Source organism: Balaenoptera acutorostrata, chromosome 18 (genome assembly GCF_949987535.1).
Source record: "Balaenoptera acutorostrata chromosome 18, mBalAcu1.1, whole genome shotgun sequence".
Taxonomy (NCBI): Eukaryota; Metazoa; Chordata; class Mammalia; order Artiodactyla; family Balaenopteridae; genus Balaenoptera; species Balaenoptera acutorostrata.
Genome location: NC_080081.1, coordinates 11,782,655 through 11,807,678, shown reverse-complemented (window position 1 = coordinate 11,807,678; position 25,024 = coordinate 11,782,655). Strand labels below are relative to the sequence as shown.

General features: G+C 42.1%; 1 protein-coding gene across 15 annotated transcripts in view; it reads right to left on the bottom strand.

Annotated features, from left to right (window-relative positions):
- Positions 1-3,039: 3,039 nt before the first annotated feature.
- DOCK9 (dedicator of cytokinesis 9) overlaps positions 3,040-25,024 on the bottom strand; it is a 283,640-nt gene continuing 261,655 nt past the window's right edge. For 11 of the 15 annotated variants that reach the window (XM_057532606.1, XM_057532607.1, XM_057532610.1 and 8 more), the window contains 8 exons: positions 23,497-23,619; positions 22,812-22,925; positions 21,116-21,262; positions 17,576-17,786; positions 11,089-11,279; positions 7,964-8,064; positions 7,690-7,828; positions 3,040-5,747 (listed from right to left, as the gene is read on the bottom strand). In XM_057532606.1, coding sequence (XP_057388589.1) covers positions 5,625-5,747; positions 7,690-7,828; positions 7,964-8,064; positions 11,089-11,279; positions 17,576-17,786; positions 21,116-21,262; positions 22,812-22,925; positions 23,497-23,619 — 1,149 coding nt within the window. In that variant the 3' untranslated portion in view covers positions 3,040-5,624. Of the gene's footprint in view, positions 5,748-7,689; positions 7,829-7,963; positions 8,065-11,088; positions 11,280-17,575; positions 17,787-21,115; positions 21,263-22,101; positions 22,138-22,595; positions 22,602-22,811; positions 22,926-23,496; positions 23,620-25,024 lie in introns of all 15 variants that reach the window. The other 4 variants (XM_057532616.1, XM_057532617.1, XM_057532618.1 and 1 more) reach the window with 2 other exon arrangements.

The window sequence follows — 25,024 nt, the reverse complement described above, 5'->3', positions numbered from 1 at the left end:
GAAGCAGGGAATGGGAAATGACGGGCACGACAGCCAAGGGGATGGCGTGGTTCACAACAGGACTCAAGGCCAAGCTCTCAGGCTCTGTCCCAAGGCTGGCATGACCCAGAGACTTGCTTGGTCATGATCACACTGAGTTGGTTGCAAACTATACGAGTGCCAAGAGAAGGACAAACATGCATCCAAATTCTGTCTGTGCTCATGGGGACCGCCCCCACCCCCCGGACTTGTCACCATGAGGAAATGGTGACAAGGAGAATGGGGACACAGATATAATTATGAAGAAGAAGACCAGAGTCAGGAAAAGACAACTTCATGCAATGCACAGGTGTCTCAATTTCTTCGCATCTTTATCAAAACTTTTTTTTTTTTGGATAATAGCTAAAATAATGAGCGTGAAGTGGTGTTGATCTTCTTTTGTCTGTGCCTGTAGGTATTTCCGTGTTGCTGAATTCTTCAGCTCCAAGTATGGGATATAAGAGACAAAAAGAAAACTGGGGGACTTCCCTGGTGGCGCAATGGTTAAGAATCCTCCTGTCAATGCAGGGAAAACGGGTTTGAGCCTTGGTCTGAGAGGATCCCACATGCTGCGGAGCAACTAAGCCCGTGCGCCACAACTACTGAGCCTGTGCTCTAGAGCCCACGAGCCACAACTACTGAGCCCGTGTGCCACAACTACTGAAGCCTGCGTGCCTAGAGCCCATGCTCCGCAACAAGAGAAGCCACAGCAATGAGAAGCCTGCGCACCGCAACAAAGAGTAGCCCCTGCTCGCCGCAACTAGAGAAAGCCTGCATGCAGCAACAAAGATCCAACGCAGCCTAAATAAATAAATAAGTTTATTAAAAAAAAAGGAAAAAAAAGCCTTGAACAAAATTAAAAAAAAAAAAACAAGAAAACTGGGGGGCTTACCACTGTTATCATTCTTTGGGTCCCAATGTTGCTGGCTGGTCTGTTTCCTTCACTTCACCTTTCAGAGTCTTCTTATGTTTGTTTGTTTTTTAATGTATAATGTCCAGGGTTTTTAGTTGTATTTAGTGGAAGGGATAGGGAAAAGTTTATCTACTTTACATAGTAGATATACCGTAACAAGAGAACCTTGAATTTCTTTTAACATATAAGTGCCCTCTCCATTTCCTTTTTCTTGAAATTTACTGAAGAAATCACTACAGAGCTTCCCACAGAATTGGATTTTGCTGATTGCATTCCCCGTGGTGTCATTTAACATGTTCCTCTGTGTCCTGTATTTCCCAGGGAATTGGTGGATAGATTTACAGACTTGATCAGATTCAGGTTACAGTTTTGGGCAAGACTCCGTCATAGATGGTGGTGTACTTCTATCATGAGGCATGTATCACCTCTTTGTCTTTCTTGGTAATATTAGCTCCTTCAATAGTTGCTAGTCTTTATTTTTCTAGTATCATCATGAACTTAATTATATAATTTTAACCCACTGCTATTATTATTCTTGTTTATGTTCATCCCATATCTACCTAGAAGGAGCTTCTTTAAATTCTTTTGACAGGGTCTGTGGTGTCTTTGCCAGTCCCATGGAAGTCAGGTATGAGAAGACGCTCCAGACTCACCTTGGACATTTTCTGCCCTAAATCTAGAATCAGCCATTCTCCATGGAGGCTGGATAGTTTTGGTCAGAAAGGTATTTAAAGACCACAATTTGGGCACTCAGAGGTGCTCATTAGCTACTGGCTTGGTCATTGTTTTTAAGTCTTTTCAGTTAACCAAGTGAGGAAATAAGTGTGTATTTAAGATAAATATATGATGAGTTCAAATTCGTATCTCCATATCAAATTCAGAACTAAAGAGTTTTAATTTAACCTATTTTTGTCTTATAGATGTAACTTTTTTTCCTCCCATGCCAAAAACTTGGTTCCTAATGATATCCATATAATCACTCATTTACTTTCTCCAGCAGTAAACACACAACAGTCTCAGAATGACAATATAATCTCACAAAAACAAAACACCACTTCCACAAAACAATTATTGACAATGTTTTTTGTTTATTAACCAATCATTTATTTGTTGCTACTATTTTTGTCCTTAGGGTACATGTCACTAGAGATGCAAAGTGAAATTCCTGTACTTTAAAGTCATTTGAAATAATTCCTATGTATTTGTGTCACCAACTGTATATGTGGTTATTATGTTGATTTATTTCATTTTGCTTTCAATTCTTAGGAATCAAAAATTTATTTTAATAATTTTGTAAATATTCACATGGTTCTAGAGCCAAATCTATGAAGCAAATTATATTTGAACAGGTTAATCTTCTAACTCTGTCCCCTATGTATTATTCCCTCTCTCCCCATATAGGTAATAACTTAAAACTTTTCTTTTTTGATTTTTCCCTTCCATCTAAAAAAACACAATTATCTCTGCTTACTTATCCTTCCTTTCTTAAATAAAGGGTAGCACACTATTTGCACTTTTCTCTGTCTTGTGTTTTGTACATATGGTATCTTGAAGATCACTCCATTGCAGTAAACAGAGATATTAATCCCTTTTTAGAGCTACACAGTGGAGTCACTGTGTAGATGTACAATAGTTTATGCAAACAATCCCCTGTTGATGGAAATCGAAATGTTTTTAAACGGAGTTTCTACACTGAGTAACTCTGACATATGGTTATGTAAATCCCAATGATTATTACATAAGTCACCTTTTAATTTCATATCCCTACTCTCAACAGCTTTCTCCATGCAAGGGGCTGACTTTATTTATGTATACTACCTAGAGTTAGTTAGTTCCCAGGTGGCAAATATCCCTGATAAAGTACTAAATAGTGTTTTAATTCCGAAGTTACTTCAAAGAATTTTCCCAAACGGGGAATAGGGAGTTCTTGTTTAATGAGTACAGTTTTTGTTTGGGAATATGAAAAAGTTCTGTAGATAAATGGTGGTGATGGTTGCACAACAATAAGAATGTACTTAATGCCACTGAACTGTACACTTAAAAATGATTAAAATGGTAAATTTCATGTTATGTATATTTTACCTCAATAAAAAAAAGAATAAATAAGATCTATGGAAAACATTTAAAAATTTATTGAAAACTAGCAATAAAGATTTCTTAATGTTAAAAAACACAATTTTCCCCAATAAACTACTACTTTAATGTGTAACTTTATACCAAAATTAAAATTTTATGCCTAAACTAAATGAGGTTTTTAATTGATGTGAATGTGTTTCAGTGCAGGGTCAATAGATGTCTTCATCTTAGAGATGGTTCCTTTCTCCACTGTTGTAATTAGTGAGGGCTGGTCACCTTCCAAGCTGAATCTTATCTGACATGAAATCTGTACAAACTACTTTCCAAGTTTAACCACAAGGTAGCAAGTTATCTCCTTCTAGATGTATTTATCTTACTGCACAATGACTTGCATTTTATGGCTTCTAAATGAGGCATTTGTGACCAGGAAATCCAGCTCAGCAACAAGGGAGACAAACTCTTATACCTATCCCTGCTGGTGTTAGGGACAGTCAAGGTTTATTACACGGGGCTGACACGTCAGAGACTCAGGGCAATCACAGAGAATCTTCTCAAGCCCTAAGTCTGGATCCACTAATGAATGGGCTGCAGCCTGGTGAGTTGTCGTAACTCCTCACATCTCTTCTTCATGACCTTGTCGCCATCTGTAAAATACAGCCTTGCCCACTGATAGAGAATGTTCCAAAGACACCAAAAGATCCTTGGCATCTGGGTGCTCAGGATGTACACAGCATCATGATTTCCTTCCTCAACTGGTTATGAAAAAAGACAGCCTCCAAAACCCTTCAAGTAGGAAAACCAGCTATTTTATCTCTTGTGAAAGACTCCTCTTGCTTCCATCACTGGAACTCTGGGGCTGAGTGGCTCCTCTGCTGGGTCCCTGGGCACACCACAGGCAGACTGCAGACCAGCACCTGCAGTCTGAGGCATCACTTGACTCGGCTTCAGCGTTTATGATGATGTAGGGCACAGGGAGTGTGTGCACACCTGGCCACTGATGCACTGCTGGGATAAATGACCACCTCATCCCAGAGTACTCACCTTCAAAGCAAGCAGGGAGATGATAAAGATGGAGACCTTGGTACAGTTGAAGAGGAAACGACAGAAGTATTAACGTGTCTATGTATACTTGGGAACAACCAGTAGACTTCAGAGCCAGACTGCAGTGTAACAAAGCATTTATCCACATCCTCTGGAAGATCTGGTCCCTAGCCCTGCCTCTTGAAATCTGTACCATGGAAACTTACACAAAGGCAGAGAAACGGGTACAATGATTCCCATGTACCCAGCCCCAGCTTCCACAATCACCAACATTTGTCATCTACCTACCCTCTTTTTTTCCCCCTTAGGTATTTTAAAGCAAATTTCATTTACCACATTATTTTACCCCCAAATATTTCAATATCCTGCCCCTCTTAGGACTGTCAGACAATAAATACCCAATACTCACTACCGGAAAATCAGCAATGTTATTTTTAATACAGCTGTGGTACAGAATGTTTAATTACAGCAGGGCAGAGATTCTAGTTAAATAAAATTAAAAACCTTTATTTTTCCCAAATATAAAATTACTAAATTAATGTCTGAAAAGAAAATATAACATGGTGAAAGCTTTACATTACACCACTATTCACCACAGGGTTTATGATTTACCAATGACATACTCCACCATTTTGGCAAAAGGATGAAATTTTTAAAACAGTTTATAAACCTAACCATAGCAAAGACTGTATACATCTCCATATTGCACTTTTTTTATGTACAAGAATAAAACAGTAAAGTCAAGTGTATTGCATATACTAAGAACAACACAAATCTGTCACAATTAAACTTTATGCGGAAGCTGATGTGAGTATTAAAAATGTAGAAATGTCATACGTGTATGTACACAATGCCAAGACTGTATTAACAAACTCTATGTACATAACAGTATACTGTACTACTTTAAATGTTTAGCATAGTTGTGTTTATTAATACAGGCCTTTGGTTCTAAACTGCTTGACTAGTCCTAAGCTCACATAGTTTCTTAAGCTTTCATATTTTTTAAATGCAAGTAAGTGAGTATAAAAGCACTAAACCTCCGGGTTCACTGGTACAAAAATTACAATGGTCGGTTCCCTTAGGTCATCAAAAACTAGTCACAAAAATAGTTCTTGTATTCAACCTGAATGTGCCACAGGAAAAAAAAAAAAATTTTCAAGATTTTCCAGCTTAGCCTAGAGGCAAAAGGTTACCCCAGCCTCGATTTCAGTGCTATGTACATTCCAGAATACTTGTTTTCTCCAGGCCGTTGATTTTTAATACTACTCTGTAAGGAAGAATAAAATTTAACTCCAGCTTAAGAGTGTCCACCACATACCTCTGTTAAGACATAATGAAAATGTTGAATATTGCCAGCAAGGTTTAAAAAAATATGTGCACTCTCTTAGGACTCCTCCAGAAAATCTGCCATGAAACGAAATAACACGGCTCTTCATTTCCCTCCTCCCGCACTCCCCTCGACCGTTCCCTGTGCTCGGTCTCCCGTGTCCTGCACGTGCCCAGTGATTAGCTCTGGAGATCATCCTGAGTTTGCAAATGACAAAGCAAGTCCCCACACGCGGTCCACGAGGTGACGTCACACCACGGAGGACGAGCTGGTCATGCCGTGAACCAGCGTGCTCGTTGGAGTCCCACTGATGGCGTTGAAGATGTGAAGGGAATTCGGCAAAACGCTGGTCTTCTCCTCCAGGGGGCAAATCTCGAGGCACAGAAACACAAGGTTACCCAAGCGTAAACTGCTCCAAATGACACTTCTCACATTTATCATCCAGTGGCCACTGTTACTGTGAGTGGTGGTGCCCTCAGAGAGCTTGGCTTTGGCGGTTTGCAGAGGGAGTGTGTTAGCTCACCTCATAAATGACGTTTTTCAGATCAGGATTTTAAGGAGAAGGTCAAGAACAACATGTTTTGTTTCCTTTCCAGGTTAGTGAGTAGAGAGTCTTCTAACCTCACCAGATTATAAGGCACCTTGAGGCCTATCCTACACGTGCTTGATGGGGACACGACCTGGCCTTGTCCCCTGGAAAAGTCTCTTTTTTAATTGAGTCTGGAGCATCGGGTGTTCTCTACCAGCTCCTTCTCTTAGGGTCTTACAGATTTCTATCCTGGGAGCAAGAGAGTGGCTGCTTCGCTGACCCTGATCAGGTCTCCTTCACGCTCAGTAACGCAGGGAAGAATTCTAAGGGCAAGACTTGAGCTATTGCCAGGTGGAAACTGAGAAGAACAGACACACTCAGAGGCTCCCCTGGAAAATCCGAAAGCAAGTCTACTCCAGGTCATGACTCTTTTCGCTCAAGGGTTCAAAGTTTAATCTTCACAGTTGTTGAGATAACGGAAAGTTCAAGGTGTAGTTTAGAGCACGGCATGGCATTGTGTCCATACAATCTGGGAGTTTATTTTAATATTCTCAGCCCACAATTTGCTTCCTACTTTCATCTTTTCTAGTGCCAAATGCTAGCACCCACTGATCAAGCTCTCCATCCTGTCTGGAGGCCCCATGGAAAAGACCTTGAGCTTTCTCCAAAAACTTGTTCCCATGAGACCCTCTCTTTCTGCTTAATGATTCACATGTTTATTCAATTTTGTTTTCCTACTTTTCTAAATGCCCAGAAGAGGGCTTCTTTTTGCACGTGCATGGTCATTATGTCAACGTCTGCAGTTGCCCAAACTCAGTAATAACTTTATGTGAGCCAGTTAGCAAGATCCAGAGAAATAAAATTAAAAAATGACATTACCATCCCATCTGAATGTGTGAGCATGGAGGAGAAAAAAAAAGCAAGTTAAAGCTTAGACATTTTAGTTAGTTTCCTACAACAGGATCCTTCTCACTAAATCATCACATGGTATGTTAACGGACACAAATGGTCCTGGCTTCCATTTTGCGAGAATGAAAGTACCGTAGGGAACAGACAGAAGCAGTCATGTGCTATCAAGGTGCCAACACTAATCACAAAGACTGAGTCCGTGACTCAGAAGAAGTCATTGTGGCTGGTGGAGAACAGACCCCTCAGGAAGCAAGAGGAGGTGGCCTTTAAGATTCACTCAGTTCCCTGGGCAGCTGTCCCCCCTGATGACTACTGAGCCCACATATGTAATCCTACCAAAAGGAATTCATACAGGAAGACGATGGTAGCAGTGCAATCAGGAAAGCTGCCCACAATGACAAGGAATAAAGAAGTAGCCTTGAGGAACCCACGAGGGCACCCAGGTCAGCTGTAAACAGTAAAAAACTGAACGACCCTATCTTTTTAAATGGTGAAAGACACTTACTGCAACAGAGAATTCCTTAAACCAGGCTGGTAAACCCTGTTCTTCCAAAGGACTGGGTGAATAAAGAAACTTCCAGGAACGGTATTGGTATTTTTTTTAACGTGAGGTGTTTTTGAGCTAGATTAAGTGATAAAAAGGAAGAGGGTGCTGGTCTCCTCTGGTCATATTAGACAGTGACGGGTGAGCACAATGTTAGCCGCTCCCCAAGTACCCACGGTTAGGTAGTAGCGGCAGTGCAGCATGCTACACTGTCCTTCAGATAGCAAAATTCCGGAAGGATGTCGGAGGGTTTAGGCCATCATTGGGGGCACCTGAGACCCCAACTGATGTGTGCTCCCTAAAAATGAGAAGCACTCCAGGGTGGCACCTACCTGCTCATGCATGATTTCAGAAAGCTCTTTTGTCATTTCCCTGTAGTTGGCCTTCATTTCCTCCTGATACTCTAACTGGTCCTCTTTGATCAGCCGTTCATTTACCGCTAAGGCTTGACCGCAAGCTTCCACAAATTGCCTGGAAAGGTGTGGGAGAGGGAAATCAAGGCATGTACAGAACAAAGGATGAGTCCCACTGATAGGATCTCTTTCTTGAGTGAGCACAGAAACGATCAGTACTTGAAGAAAAGGAGACACTTCCCGTGTGCTTTACCTGAAAACTTCTTTAAGCAACTTCACTTTATTGTCAGGGTATCTTTTTGTGTTTGTGTCGTCTAAGAAAGCTCGGGCATATGCTAGTGGACCAGCATTGACCTGGATAAAGAACAAAGATTTTAAATTACGTTTTGAAGAAAATACCAATTATCATTAATTTAGTTTCAGTTGGCATTTGCTAAAAATGCTGCTTGAGTAAGTCAGTCATGACCTCTGCCCTCCAGGAACTTAGGACCCCAAAGAGGAAACCATGAATAAAGCTCATGATGTTATAAGCTATTTGATTTTATCATCTCAGCCATCCTTAGGGCACTTGTGATGCTGGTTCATTTTATGTAGGAAGAACCAATGCTTGGAAAACTTAAGGACCCGTTCAAGGTCGAATAGCCAATAAGCAAAACACCTGAGATCACAGCCCAAGTCTTCCAACTGGTATTTGTGCTACATGACACTGAACTAAGAGGTCAATCTGGTGAGTGCAATGAAAATTGAAAAATTAAGCATATGAGCCAGTTTTAAAAAACCAACTGTTCACCTCATGGAATTATGTAGATAGGCATGGGCAAGCTGATCTGCTATCCTCAAATGAACTAACCATTCAGCTGGGCTGGAAAGACAAAGATTTGGGGCATTTAGCAACAGGATGAATGAACCAGAGCCCTGCATGTCTCCTTTAATTCACCAAGAAGAGTTCTCTGAGGTTGGGTAAGTCAGGAAACGTGGGAGTGTTGAAAGAAGGTTAGACACACTGGATGGGAAGGAGAAAGTTCCAGGCACCTGAGACATCTTGGGAAAGGTCCTGACCATGTGATTAGTGCATAATTTTTCCTGGGAGGTCTGGTGGACTTGGAAGGTAAGTAGGGAGGGCTGTCTGTCTCGTCTGTGGCTGTCGGGGAAGGGGACGGGCCGTGGTCCTGGTCCACAGTGTACAGGACTTGCACAGTAACTGAGCCGAGAGAATTCACACCAGAGGCGGGGAGGGGGGGGCACAGACATTAGAGGTGGGGCCCTCTGAGACAGGGACAACTAGCTAACCCTTGGTGATGACTGGATATGATTACTGGATATGTGTGGAGAGCTATGTTAACAACCTAAAGGTAACCCAAATGAAGGATTATCCAAAACGATACATATGTTCAGTTTTAAGAAGATGCAGAAGGGAAGCTGATGAGACTTCATAAAGTCCAGCACAACAAGATCGCGGAGTGGAGTGCAGAATCACAGAGCCACCTGATGGCTCTGTCCTGTACAAGAGCAACCCCAGAGGCTCTTGGTAGAAGAATTAAAGAAACACACAAATAAAACAATAAAGTTCATTTCCCCTGACTCCAGCTTTGTTGTTACCCTGGAGGGTGCACGTGTATAAACTTAATCTCCTCATTTCATCATGGAATTCTTTGCTTTTAAAGATGATCGGGCATTTATAAAACTCTAAGGTCACTCCTAGAGACTGTCATACGGAGTGAAGTCAGAAAGAGAAAAACAAATATCGTATATTAACGCATATATGTGGAATCTAGAAAAATGGTACAGATGAACCAGTTTGCAGGGCAGAAATGGAGACACAGATGTAGAGAACAAACGTATGGATACCATGGGGGGAAAGTGGCGAAGGGTGGTGGTGGGATGAATTGGGAGATTGGGATTGACATGTATACACTAATATGTATGAAATGGATAACTAATAAGAACCTGCTGTATAAAAAGTAAATAAATAAAATTAAATTAAAAAAACAAAACGAAACAAAAAAACCCCTCAAGGTCACTATCAAATGGTAGGGCACAGTTTGCCCTTTAGAAGGCTGGAGCTGTCCAGCCCCATCCCTTACTGGCACACACACTCCTCCACTGGCCTTAGATAGAGGCTGGATGTTCCCAGGTCAGGTTTTGTTTTAGGCTGCAGAAAACTTTGGCCTCTGGCCCGTTATCTAATCAGTCGTGTGGCTGGAATATTTATCATATTCGCTTGATAACTTATTTTGGCACATTAGTCTTTTGGGCCATAAGGGAAGAGGTTGAAAGCATCTGTGAATACTTTTGCAGTGAATGACATTTAGAAAAATGTTAGGTAACAGCTCAGCGTGGATCTGATAAAAAGTTGACAAAAACTGACTTCAGGAAATGAAACCATTGTATTACAATCTATATGTAACTTTCATAAACACACCCTTCCAGAAAGAGAAAATAGTTGGATATGGGAATATATACATATACATAAAGCAGATGCTAGAATTATTTATATACATTTAAAAACATCAATAAAGCAAGAAGCATGCTGGTCCCTGGAGGGAGTGATTTAACATCTACTAACTTCTTAGGAAATCATATAAGTAAAATACCTGAAAAAAAAACCCTATGATTGAAGTGCACTATACAAACATAAAGGTGCATATTATCATAAGTGTTTAGCTTGATAAATTTTCACAAACTGAACATATTTGTGTAATCAGCACCTAGATCCAGGATGACTTTGTCCATAAATGGTACACATCACTTGAACAGCTATAGGAAAAAAAATGTCTTGACCCCCTATATGCTACTGCATACAAAAACCAATTCAGATAGATTGCACACCTACACATGAATCTAAACAAAGAAAACATAGAATATCTCTGACACAGATTTCTTAAAGAGGACACACAAATAAAGGAAAAATTGATTAGCTGGGCTATATTAAAATGAATAATTTTGTTAATAAAAGATACCATTAAGAGAGTGAAACTTAATGTACTTTTTCAGGTGCAATTTTCATAGAAACCAGAAAACAATAGTTTTATAAGAAAACCTATAGCTATCCACACTTCTTTATATTTAAAAGAGTCTTTATGCTTCCAATCAAGCACCCAGAATTCCTCAAATTACTGAAAAAACAGGTTGTATGGAGAGCCATCTCCTACCCCTGGCAGACAACTTGGTGAGAATGACACTCTTGTAGCCCCAAGGCTACCGCCCCTCTGGTATCAGGAGAAACTGCACAAATATTGAAGGGAGGTAACGGGGATCACCTGATAAAGCCAGGGATCTACACTGGACCTTGCTGGTGTGAACGACCTAAAATTTCCCAAGGTCTAAGGATCTGTTCTCTGTTGCCCTGTGGTTTGCTTGGTCCGGCGCCCGGCTCACCTGGACGCTCACACTGCCCTGGAGTTTGAGCTGCAGTTTGATCATGTCCACTTCGGCCGAGGAGCACAGCTGCCGGAGCTCGGCCACCTTCTTACTCATCTCGTCAATGGCCACCTCGATGGGGTTCAGGTCCGTGTGGTGCTGGTACATGACGGGGATCCGCTTCTTCACGTAAGGGAAGCAGTGTATGGCTGTGGAGGAATATGGCCTAGAATGAGTCCACAGTTTGCACGTGCTTCACCAGTACTGAGGTAGAAGTGATCATTACTCCCATTCTACAGATAAGGAACCCAGAGCTTGCTTAGGTCACGTGCCAGTATTTCGTGGAACGAGAATACTGTCCCCGTTTATCGTTGTGCATGTCTAATGACAGGCATCACATAAAGTCAAGAGAGTTGGGTTCTTGTTAACTTTAATATGAGAAGTTTGTCTTTGAAGAAATCACTCTATCATTCCCTGCTCAATTTTCTCGCCCATAAATGCACTGCTTCCTTGGAAATTATGAGAGCTGAATGAGCTAGTAGGTATAAGATGGCTTTGCAAACATAAAAAAGACTAAATAAACAGTTTTGAGATATCATATAATAAATTAAGTCCAGAAAAGAATTCCACAGAAATATGCTTGAGCCATAGAACAACTTTGAATCACATGTTTAAGTTTGTACAGCCAGAGAAATCAATGAAAAATAACGTGAGAATATATTTCCAAGCAAAGTATTTTATGAAGCAGAAATTCACAAACTCTTTGAGTTGCATAATAATAAAGATATTTAAAAACTTTTAAATGATTCAAAAACATTAAATAAAAATATTTAATTTTTCTCACTTTTTTTTTTTTAATTTTATAGCTACTTTATTTATTTATTTATTTATTTATTTATTTATTTATTTATTTATTTGGCTCTGTTGGGTCTTCGGTTCGTGCGAGGGCTTTCTCTGGTTACGGCAAGTGGGGGCCACTCTTCATCGCGGTGCGGGGACCGCTCTTCATCGCGGTGCGCGGGCCTTTCACTATCGCGGCCCCTCCCGTTGCGGGGCACAGGCTCCAGACGCGCAGGCTCAGTAGTTGTGGCTCACGGGCCCAGCTGCTCCGTGGCATATGGGATCTTCCCAGACCAGGGCTCGAACCCGTGTCCCCTGCATTAGCAGGCAGATTCTCAACCACTGCGCCACCAGGGAAGCCCCCACTTTTTTTTTTTACCAAAAAAGGCACCACTCGATATTGTTTTCCTTTCTTATAATAAGACACCTGAACACATCAACACCAAAGAGTTCATTTAAAAAAGAACAGAAAGGCTTTCCTGGAGGCACAGTGGTTAAGAATCTGCCTACCAACTTAGGGGACATGGGTTCGAGCCCTGGTCTGGGAAGATCCCACATGCTGCGGAGCAACTAAGCCTGTGTGCCACAACTACTGAGCCTGCGCTCTAGAGCCTGTGAGCCACAACTACTGAGCCTGGGCACCTGGAGCCCGTGCTCTGCAACAAGAGAAGCCACCGCAATGAGAAGCCTGCGTACCGCAACAAAGACCCAACGCAGCCAAAAATAAATACATAAAATAAAATAAATTTATAAAAAAAAAAAAAAGAACAAAAATAACTGGTTCCAATTCAGTACTGTTTCACATTTCTACCTTATTGCTTATATGGTATATGTAAAAATCTATAATATTCTTATTTAATATGTATTTATGAATAGACAGGTAGATTTATGCTTAAAAACTTATTTTATTTTTTAACAAGCTAAAGTAAGATGGAAATGTTATGTTTGGATTCTTTACTATTTACTAAGTTGCTGGGGAGGGTTTACTCAAAAAGGACTGATCACAAAATGAGAAAGCCCGGCTCCCTGCAAAATACAGAGTTCCCTCGGGCTACCCAGAGTCTGAACAAGGCTGGAAAAGACATTCAACGTGATGCAACCTTGTTTGGCACACACTTACAGGCCTGTTCTAGTCGCTACATGTTTTATCAATCTAAGGCCAAGGGTCTGTGTCTACTATTTCTTCTGTGTTCCGTGTGGACACAGTTTTTTTTTTTTTTTTTTTTTAAAGTTTTACTTGATTTTATTTATTTATTTATTTATTTATTTATTTATTTTTGGCTGTGTTGGGTCTTCGGTTCGTGCGAGGGCTTTCTCCAGTTGCGGCAAGCGGGGGCCACTCTTCATCGCGGTGCGGGGACCGCTCTTCATCGCGGTGCGCGGGCCTTTCTCTATCGCGGCCCCTCCCGTCGCGGGGCACAGGCTCCAGACGCGCAGGCTCAGCAATTGTGGCTCACGGGCCCAGATGCTCCGTGGCATGTGGGATCTTCCCAGACCAGGGCTCGAACCCGTGTCCCCTGCATTAGCAGGCAGATTCTCAACCACTGCGCCACCAGGGAAGCCCTGGACACAGTTTTTAAGCGGCAACACTGGGACTGGTAAGACCTCTTCGGGCTGAAGGCTCCTTTGATACATGACAAGAACTAGATGCTGCTGTTTATCAGCCAGGGAGACGGGACACGGTCCTCCAGCCAGAGGTGAACTCGGATGTGACAGACTGACACGCTTTACAGAGGGGAGGGCCACTGCATTCTCACTTGTCAGGACACACGTTTCATGAGGCTAACAGCCATGTCCAAACACACGTGATTAGTGCTATCACAGTGTTTTTGAGTGCCACAGTGCGGTAGCGCCATTATTTCAGAGAGAAAAACCAACTCCAAGGATGTCTGTGAGATGTCCATAGTACGCCGATTTCACTCAGCCAAAACAGTCCTGAGTCACCGCTCCTTACGATGGTTAACTGGAGAGTGAAAGAGGCAAAGGAGGGCTTCCCTGGTGGCGCAGTGGTTGAGGGTCTGCCTGCCAATGCAGGGGACACAGGTTCGAGCCCTGGTCTGGGAAGATCCCACATGCCGCGGAGCAACTGGGCCCGTGAGCCACAACTACTGAGCCTGCGCGTCTGGAGCCTGTGCTCCGCAACAAGAGAGGCCGCGATAGTGAGAGGCCCGCGCACCGCGACGAAGAGTGGCCCCCACTCGCCGAAACTAGAGAAAGCCCTCGCACAGAAACAAAGACCCAACACAGCCATAAATAAATAAATAAATAAATAACTGATTGAAGGACTTTATAAAGAGGCAAAGGAGGGGTGTAATGATACAGAAAACTCCGAGTCTGTGCGTGAGCCTCCCAGGTCCACACAATCTGGGACTGCCCCGGCCCCCGCCTTCCTTGCTGGCCTCATCTCTCCTCTCACTGGGGCTCACTCAGTGCCAGCCACGCCTGCCTGCTGGTCGTCCCCTGAATGTGCCGGGCACAGGGACCCCTGCCGCTGGCCTCTGCCCTGACAGCGCCTTCTCCCTCCAGACATGTGCAGGGCCTGCTCCCTCAACTCCTTCAAGTCTGGACTGTCAGTGAAACCTACCCTGGCCACGCCATCAAACTGCCGCCCCCCTGCCCCCAACCCCACAATTCCAACCCCCTTTGCTTTTGTCCAGAACATGTATTACCTTCCAACACAGATACATTTACCCATTATATTTACTGTTTATCATCTGTCTCCTCCTGCTAGAGTCTAAGCTGCACAAGCCAGAGAGCTCTGTTTTGTTGATATGCCAAGTTGGAACATCGCCTGTGCTCAATGAATTTAGCTGAACTGAAGAATGTGTTACTGCCCAAATGGCTAAAAGAAAGAGCAAACTGGCCTCGAAGGTGGAAAATTAGGTGGTGGACTGAGTGAGCCACCGTGTTATTAATCAACGGCCCACACCAGGGATCTGCAGCCCTTCAGGCAGGAGGACGAGGAAGAGACGGCTGAGAAGCGCGGGTGGGCGTACGGTCTGGTTAGACTGAACAGAGGGTGACGGGCGGGAGAATACTTCCAACCTGAGTAGGAGTCTGGACATGATTTGGAAGACTCTGGAACAGTGACCGGGAAGAAACTCCATGGAATGAGTTCCACGAAAGAAGGAACAGAGGGGATCACGTAGGGAGGCAGGCTCAGAAATTTACACCGAGGGGGCCTGGAGGGCAATCATTAGGTTTTTCAAATGATTCCACAACTGCAGCTAACTGACTAAACTATCCAGGAAAGTGAGCCAGTCTGGGTTCAGAAGGCAGGGAGGGCAGGGGCTCCCCGACAACTTAGAAGGCCAGAGGTCAGCTCTGAAGCAATGCAGTGGAAGAAGAACCTAAGGGATTAATAACACAAGGGAAAACTCTCAAATTCAAAGTCTTCAGAATATCCTGGTCTGTGTGTCTTTAACTGAAGGTTGATGTAGTTTATAGGCTCTTAATAGCATTTTTATAACCCCTTCTTTAAATCTTTACAATACCCAGTAATCATCCTTCTGAAATTCTGAGAATCTTTCAAGGCAAAAACTGCACCCCTTTTTGGTGTTATGTTGTATTATAATCTCCTTTTGCTCATCACCAACCTCAAAAGGCAAGGAGCTCAATGGTGGGTGAGATGTGGCAAAATGAAGTACATTCTTTCCCCACCTGGGCATAATTTACAGAATTCTTTGACACCAGATGGATAGTACAAATCTCTTTTTACAGATGAAAAACTAAGGTGCAGAGAGGTTAAGTGACCTGCCCAAGGTCACACAGTGAGGATGTGACTGGGTCTACAGGGCCCAGGCCCAGGCTCTGCACTGCCCACACCTTCTCAAGGTGGTTATTTCCCAAGCCAACAGCCCCTGTGTCTACTTTGCCTCTCTCTGCAGTGGGGTTACTCTTTGTCCCCTCTGCTCTGGCAGGTACAGAGCTTTGCTCTAGCCCGTTATCTAATCAAAGACATTTCTGTGACAAAGCGGAAAACTGGCCAGGGAAAGCACCTCATGGTAACTGTTTATGAATCAGTATGCTACCCGAGCAGAATAATCCTAATAAAAAATCCTGACCTTGACTCATCAGTGAGCTAGGTTTATTTAAATCAGCAGTTCTCAAACTTGAGTGGCATCACAATCACCTGGAAGGCTTGGTTAAGCACAACCATCTGGGCCCCACCCCGAGAGTCCTCGATTCAGAAGGTCTGGGTGGAGCCCAAGAATCTGCATTTCTAACAAGTTCCCAGGTGAGGCTGATGCTGCTGATGTTGCCAGGAACAACCTTCGATAAGCACTGATCTGAGGTCATCACAGCTGCAGAGATAAACGTGGTAAGCTGGTAATTCTCATCAAATGACTCCACCTAGAAAGGCAGTTATTTTGCTTAGTAAGAATTTGCTCCTGTGTCCATTAGAAAAACAATTCATTTACCTATGGGGAGGGGCTAATGTTTTAGAGGCCAATATTGTTTGTGCCTTACATGTTATCTTATTATTCTAAAAGCAGGAGCAGAGACTCCTTCTTTAAGAATGTAGGGTTTTGGGGGGGTTTTTTTGTATTTTAATTTTTATCTCAGTTCCCTCATAAGAACGGTGAAAAATCCTGTGCAATATGCTGTTCTGAGCTATTTCATTATGAACCATATTCCTTCCTTGGTAACAGCTTTACTGAGACATAAATCACACACCACACAGTTCACCCACTTAAAGTGCACTGTCCGGTGGCGAGGGTGGAGCCCTACCTGAAACGCGCCATCCTCAGTGCTCCTTTCACTGACTATTATAATGATGCCTGTTCCCGCCCAGGCGGAACACTTGACAACATCCACTGCTGGACAAGCAGCGGGTGCTTCCCAGGTTCGACTTAAGTGTGGCCACTCTTTGAAAAATGTGCTTCAATAGCAGATATAGACACAACTGGCATTCTCAATAGCCTCCTCACCAATTTTTTTTTAAGTCAAGAAAGCGTTTTATTTCAGGTTACCCGTCATTTGCTGACCCTAACCCTAAGAGCGATGGAGTCAAGCTCCCCTAAAGAAGGTAGAAATCACTCCCAAGATGACTCTACACTTGTCAGGAACAGGGAGATAATGCACAGCATAGCTCTGGGGGTGGGTGATCAATGGCTAGGCAGTGCCAAAGGATCCATTAACACTCTGGCACAGCTGAATGGGCAGCCTGTGAATGCAGTGAGCTTGCTGGTACTGGAGGTGCCCAAGCTGAAGTTGGCCAGCCACTCAGAGACTAGGTGGGTGGGGTCCAGCCTCATGTCCCATTTATTCACCCCACCTAGAATCTCTGAGCAGGCTCATGCTGGTGTGTAAGGGGTCTCTTCCCATGACACAGATGCAGCACTGTGTGTGGGGGTTCTTGACCTGGGGGGGCCATGGGTCTAGAGAGTTTGCAAATCACTTGAAATTGTGTGCAAAAGCATTCTGAGCTGTTTTCACCAGATTCTAAAAAGGGTAAGTTACCTGACATTGGATATGAACTTCTGGTCCAGTGGAAGAATAAAATACAAACAGGTAAATAGAAATATGTAAGGAAAGTTAACTAAGCTCGAAGGGCCCTTCCAATTCTAGATGCTTCTGGATCCCTTCTGGAGGGCTCTTTATCTTGACATCTGGGCTGATGTCTGGGTGTGATTCTTAAACAAAGGGGCCAGGGAGACTGTACCTGTCAGTATGGTGCGCCGTTTGCACTGCTCCTCGACGCCGCCCTGCCTTTTCCCAGTCTGGGTGAAGGGCATCTCAAACATGAAGCGGCGAATGTTGTGAGATCTCTCAAAATCGGTTTTTCTTTCTTGCAATTCCTTCTCATCAAAGAATGGGATCACGTGAGTCACCTGGATATACGCATACTTGGAATCCAGATCCTTAGGGTTGACCTTTAAATGCATAAAGGAAATGGAAGATAGCTATTGCTATTGAAAGGACTCCTTCAAAGCATGCCGAAGCTGTGTTTTTCCACTTCGTATTAGTAAAAGTTTTGGGAAATTTCAGAAAAGTTTGAAAAAAATAGTACAACGAACACCCACATACCCACCACTAAGAACGATTGCTAATACTTGGCTATATTTGTTTATATGTGTCTATTCACACACACACACGTATATGTAGACTTTTTTTTAGCTGAAGCATCTCAAAGTAAGTGGTTCACATCATGACACTTGAGCCAGCATCTCCTAAACATGAGGATATTCTCCTCCATAACCACAATACATCATCATATGTAACAAAATTAACACTAATTTCCTAATAGTGCCAACTATACCAAGTTGAGATGAATTTCTCAATATTATTTATAGCTATTTGTGTTTGAACCAGAATCTAATCAATGATTGCATTTTACATTTAGTTATGTCTCCTTAGTCTTGTTTAATCTAGACTATTTTTTTTCCATGACATTGACTTTTTTGAAGACATCATACTAGTTTTTGTGTGGAATGACTCCTCGTCTGGATTCCTCTGATTATTTTCTAAGCTGTATTTTTACATATTTGGCTTAGAGACAGAAATGTTTATTTTACTAATAATGTTTAAAGCCTAGGTCCCTAAATCATAATTAATCTGTAGATAGATTAGAAATAAACAGATGTAGATGAATTAATTTAATACAGGTACAGACTAATCTAAGACTGCTCGGATTATAAATTTAGTTCCTGACAGACTCAGCATATGAATGCTTTTAAAACTACACGGCTAGACCTCGTGGTGCTCTAACTTCTGTGACATGCTAGAAAATTAAACATAGGCACTTTCCATACAAAAACAAAAGTTAATATATTAGGGAGACAAATCAACTTTGCACATCTTGTTTTTAAGCTTCTAGAGCAATAAAAGGGGACATGAAAGAAATGACCATACAGAGAATTTGGAGACGATCCTGGAATGAGGGCAAACAACTGAGATCAAGATGGGTTTACTGGTCCCAAATTATCATGCACCACTGTTCTCTTAACAGAGACGTGTGTGAAGAAACATGAAAAACAGATGTGCAAGTGCCTTAAACTCTAGAAGTTCAGAAAATACATAGTCATGAGTTATTTTTCTTTTAGAAAAGGCCATCTGGCCAATCACTATAATTGTATTCAAACCTCTTAGACTTAACTTTCTTTAGCAGAAACAATTTAAAAGCAGAGGAAATGACGATTCTTGCCTATTTTTCAGTGGTGTTTCCCTAGTTTTCACTTTCAAACTTGTATGTGTGCATCAGCAGAAGGAATAAAGGACTGGTGTTTGAGGAAGAGAAGGTGGTCTAGGACGTCTTTCAGCTGCTGCATCAAGGACCACATATCAAAAGGGCAAGAAGAACCAATGCGTGAGAACCTTGACAGAAGGTTGTTAAGGTTAAAGCCACAACTTGATCCAGACAAAGGTTTTGGTTTCAGAGAAAAAGGCAAGTTGGACCTGAGTGATTTGGTCTAGAAAGGAAGTAGGTCTTAAGTTGTGTTGAGGTTTCTAGCTAAAAATGGACCAGCAATGTATGTTTGTCCCTTTTCCTTTGTGCAACTCTATTAAAATGGCAGTATAGAATTAACCAGCAAGGACCAAGAAGAGAGGACAGAACAGCAGTGGATGAGTTTAATGAATATCTGGAAGGCAGGTGCATGGAGATGTACTTCCTGACTCGGGAGAGAAAGTTCTACTCCAAGTTCCCATGGAGAGGGGCAACAACAGAGGAGTCAGATCACCCTGCAAAAGCCTGTTGCGACAGACTTAATGTCTGCGTTCCCCCAAAATTCTCATGCAGAAATCTTAACCTTCAATGTGATGGTATTAGGAGGCAGGAGGTGATTAGGTCAGGAGGGTAGAGCCTTCATGAATGGGATTAGTGCCCTTATAAAAGGGACCCCACAGAGCTCCTTCACCCCTTCCTCCATGTGAGGACACGGCAGTAAGACAGCAGTCTGTGAAGCAGTTAGAAGAACCTCACCTGACACCGAATCTGCTGGTGCCTTGACCTTGGACTTCCCAGCCTCCAGGACAGTGAGAAATAAATTTCTGTTGTTTATAAGCCACCCAGTCTATGGTATCTGTTATGGCAGCCTGAACAGACTGGCATCTGTAGAGGACCAGGACCAGGATTTCGGTGACCAGGAGACGTGTGGGGTGGCAAGTGGCCCAAAGTCTATGTGAGGTGGTAGAACCCCGGGTTCCCTTCCCTAGTCCCAGCCCCACAAGAGAGAAGAGACCGTTTCTTGGAGAAACCGGTCTAGAAAGAGTCTAAGTGGGTTCACCAGTCTTAGCAGAAAGCAGGGGCAAGGAACAGAGCAGGATGCAGGGAGGGCAGGTGAAAGACTGCAAGCTGAACGTGGGACCTTCGCCCTTGCTCATCCCCTGCCTCCAGAATTCAGAATTCCCCCCTCCCTTGTCCCCTCCCTACCACCTGGGCAGGAGACTGGAAGAGTCTTCTCTGGAGAAAATGAAGGGCCCCAAGGAAACAGATTCCAGACACTGGGGACTCCAAAGCAGGGCTCAGGACAAAATAAATGAACGAAAGAGCCTCCAAAAGGATGAACTGAGAAAGAGGTAGAGCTTATTGCTGTGGGAAACTGAGCAGGAAGAGCATTTTTAATGCAAAGAACAGAAGTTCTATCTTGGCCTGAGTTTCAGGAAGCAAAGGGATCCCGTCTCTTGGGAGATGTCCTGAAGACAGTGGAACACAAAAACATACAGGAAAAACGTGTACGTTCAGAAAGGGTTTTCATGAGAGCAATACAGCAGAGGACAGCCTCTCTAAGTAGAAAGTAGATCTCATTCCTACAAATGTGCTGGCTAATTAGTTCATTCCTTGGTCTCTCTGTCTGCCCATCCATCTGTCCATATATCAAACAATCAGTCAGTGTCAAGTAACATGCCAGGCACTGCGCTAAGTGCAAGCAAAAACTACAGTGACAAACAGAACCTAGGACCCTACTCTCACAGAGTTTCTAAATAGCTGGACTAAAAACAGTATATCCTTTCAGATGTTAATTATTTTGTAAAATAATGTCTTTAAAATTATGAAATAAAGGTTTGCTTAATGAAAGACACCTGGGACGCACAGAAAGATATTAAGAAAAAAAAAATACACTTGCCACTCAAGGCCAACCAATCTTAACTTTTTCCTGGGTCTTCTTTTTTCTACCACATTTATAAATATATAATATATGATCAATCATACATAAAAAAACAATATTATATTGCTATAATACATTTCCAAGCATAGTCATACCTTGCCAGAATCTTGTATCATTTTGACGTTTTCAGAACCAAATTTATCTGAGTAAAGTTTAAGGAGTCTCTGAGAAATTTCTGACAGAGGCGTGAGTTTGGGTTCCTTGTAGATATACTCCTTTCCATCTTCATCTTCAAAGAATCCCTGTGACATAAAGCACAATTAGAACTATCCCCAAATATAAGCCCAAGGCTTACCACCCAGGAAGGATTCTTTTGTTACAGGAGTTAACAACAACAAAAAAGGGAATGATTCTAAAAACAAAATCACGCTTTCTGAATAGGAAGGAAAATGATAATAATGTGAGGTCTGGGTGCAAGGTAAAGGCGAAACACAAAATTGCAAACTCATCCAAGAATGCTGTCATTAGGTGTTGAGGGAAATGAAAGATTGGGGATTCAAGACTGTGTTCCCTCAGTGAAGTCTAATCATGGGATTCAAGCCTGTTTCACATTCCCAAGGAGCAGAACTCACTAAGACATGACTCAACAGCCTGCTATCCGCAGGCCTCAGAAATGCACACACATCCCTTCTCCTGATCTCTGCCGTTTACTTGGGATTTTACGGCATAAAGGGAAGCATTCTGGTCTGGCAAAAGTTATGTGAAGTTGGTGTAAATTCTATTTTGTCTTCCTGATGAGACAAATATTAAAGGGCTGTAGCATAAGATCAGGAAATATTTTCATTATCACCAGTCATCATCTGTTTTAGCACCAATCATGTCTCGATACAAGAAGGCTAAGTATTGCATGGGAAGTGAAAAAGGTTGAAAACTAAAAAGCCTGGATTGGGGTTAATATTTGAAATAAATAAAAAAAAAATTTCTAATCTAAAATAAAAGAGAGAAAATGGTGCAAAAAACACAGTATATAAAAGAAAAAAATGCAGGCTAACATGAAACAAAAAACACCCACATCAAACTAGGAGTTTAGATGCAGTAATTTCACTACATTACTTGCTTTTTAAGCATTTACTGTAATTACCTCCACATCTGTTTCACTGTCTGTAAACTGGTATTGCTATAAAGTTATAAAAGACAATAAATAACAGGATAAATTGAAGGTTATATAATGCTCATAGAAAACCACACACCCTGAATAAATGGATTGTAATTTATACTATTTAATCATGTTAGAGACTTGGAGGTTAAACTTTCAGTTAAATTTAAATGACCCCTTTTCTAAAGGGTTTCTGAAATATTACAATGGTAAATCTACTTGCAGAGATACTGTATTATAAAAGACAGAGAAGCACAGGGACAAAGGAAACCAGAAAGTCTTAATTTTGGTTTAAAACATGCAGTATAGACGTGTAAGGGAACAGGTGATTTATTTCTGTAAATGGAATAAAATGTTAATTTTGTTTTGGAGTTTATAATGACTGGACAGATATACATACAGACTTGAAAAGGAAACTTGCAAACCACACTGAAGTACCAAAGATGCCGCTAAGAATATCTTATGGAAGGAGAACTTACCGCTGCCTTAAGAAAGTAATAAAAGAAAAGACAGGAAGAAAGAAAAAAAGGCAGAAAGTTTACTACTGAGGAAGATAAGAACCATACTAAACATGACAAATTCATCAAATTAGCATTTCTAGAAAACAGAAAATTTACAAAATACCACTTTGTGTATAGAGTTTAAACAAGAAAAAAAGGACTTGAGACGGCCTCGAGAACAGAGAGGAGGCTCACCTGTCCGAAGAAGGCTACTCGGAAGTATGTCCCCAGAAGCCTTCGGCCTGAGTGCATGACCTCGGTCACCTTGCTGTAGGCTCGGTGCAGTGTGTCATACAGATGGGCCAGCCTCTGGAAAGCAGAAGGAAACCCATTTCTTCCCACTTGCAACTAGTAGAATTATTTTAAAATAACAATGAAATGATACTATATAGGTGAAAATTCGTTGGACTTGAGTTTCAAAGAAAATCAAGAATGCATTTTGACAGCACAACTGTAGTGATCATTATCCAACTGTTTCGTTTTCTACCCAGAGGGCCATCCTGCACACTGAAGACCCACTGGACTTCCAGTGCGGTAAGCCAATTCAGTCCTCTGATGACGTTTGTAGTCTTTGCTTTTCCTACTCCATTCCTTAGCTAAGAGAAACTGGATGGCCTCCCCAGCCCAGGAAGGCTGAAAGGGTCACTGTTTTCCCACGTAGGTGGAGTGCCAGAATTCCCAACCCTTGTCGTTTGAGATTTGAGGTCTGGGTAGAGGTGTGACACCTGATGGCTCTGAGGGTGGCGACCGCCAGTGTCACGTGGCAGGTCAGAGGTCATTGCTCAAATGGCCTGCTTGCGCTCTCTGCATATAAGAATGTCTGGGGATGTGTGTCACTCCACCGTCCTCTCAAACGGGAGAAAACAAACCACTCAGATACCTCAAAATCCCTCCGCTTCTCGTAGATGGGGATGATGAGCTTATAAATGTCGGCAATCAGCTCATAGCGCTCGGCCTTCCAGAGTCCGTCTGCACACTGTTCCAGGAGCTCCATGAGCACGTCCTGATCAAAGAAGAAGGCCCCCGGCCAGGAAAGAGTGTTACAGGGAAACTGGCATTGTGTTCCTTGCAGAATACATAAATGGTTAAGACGGCCATAAAATTTCAAAATATGTAATATTTTTAAACACTAACCTCCAAGTTCTTTTTTTTAATGAGCTATTTTCCAATCATGTTTACAAACAGAAACGAAGGGTCACATTGTGTGACTGTGTAATAGTTAAATGCATGGAAGAAAATTGAAATTGATGGTTTCACACAGGCTCTCGATCTTTTTCTAAATATAATTTAGATTTTCTTCCTTTCAGGAACAATGACAATGCTGAGACACGGAAAGTCACTAAGCATGACTTCAAACCAATTTAAACATCTTAGAGCAACTCAGTAATGGAGTGTGGTAGGCACTACGCCTGCCTCACCAACATTCTTTCCCTTTTCCTTTCAAAATGTCTATCTACTGAAGTTTGGGCAGTCACTCTGCCTCCATTAAAGCCCTTGAACTCTGGAAGAAGCTAACACTATGACTCAAGGGCTGGGACAGGTGCCTCAGGTTTAAACTAACCAGCATAAATCTATTTTCTGGCCAATCATTGCTTCATCATGTGACCTAAACTGGCCAATCGGGGTGAATTTTAGGACCCTTGCTGGGAATGCTGGGACAGATGCTCTCAGCAGACTGGACATGCCAGCCCCAGTCAAGCAGGTAGCTTGACTGGGGCTGGCATCCATCCCATGGCCAGCCAGGGGCCTGTCTGCCCTATTAACAGAGTGGAGAGCTCCTCCTCCCTTCCAAAGTAACTGTATCTTTTACCACTTTGTTAAACATTCAGATTGATGTGTCAATCCTCTGTGGAATTTCCTAATGGGAGCCAATTTATTCGACCTTTATTTAAGCCCATTGGAGTAGGGTTTCATTAATGAGGTTGAGTAAACTTCATGTGCTTATTTGTCATCTATATAGATTTGGTGAAGTACCTATGCAAATCTTTTCCTCACTCTTCTTCTACTGGGTTATTTTCTTATTATTGGGTTTTGAGAGTTCTTTATATATTTTGCATAAAAGTGATTTATGATTTTCTCCCAATCTGTAGCTTGTCTCTGGATTTTCTTAACAGTGTCTTTTGAAGAGCAGATGTTTTAAATTTTGGTGAAGCTCCATTTATCAAGTTTTTATTTTCTGGATTGTGCATTATACATTACATCTAAGAGATCTTTATCAAGTTCACAAAGATTATCTCCTATGTTTTCTTCCAGAAGTTTTATAGTTTTATATTTCACATTTAAGTCTATGATCCTTTGAGTTATTTTTGAATACAGTGTAAAGTACGGGTCAAATTTTTCTTCCCATATGAATGTCCAGTTGTTCCAACACCATTTGATGAAAGACGGTCTTTTCACCATTGAAGTGC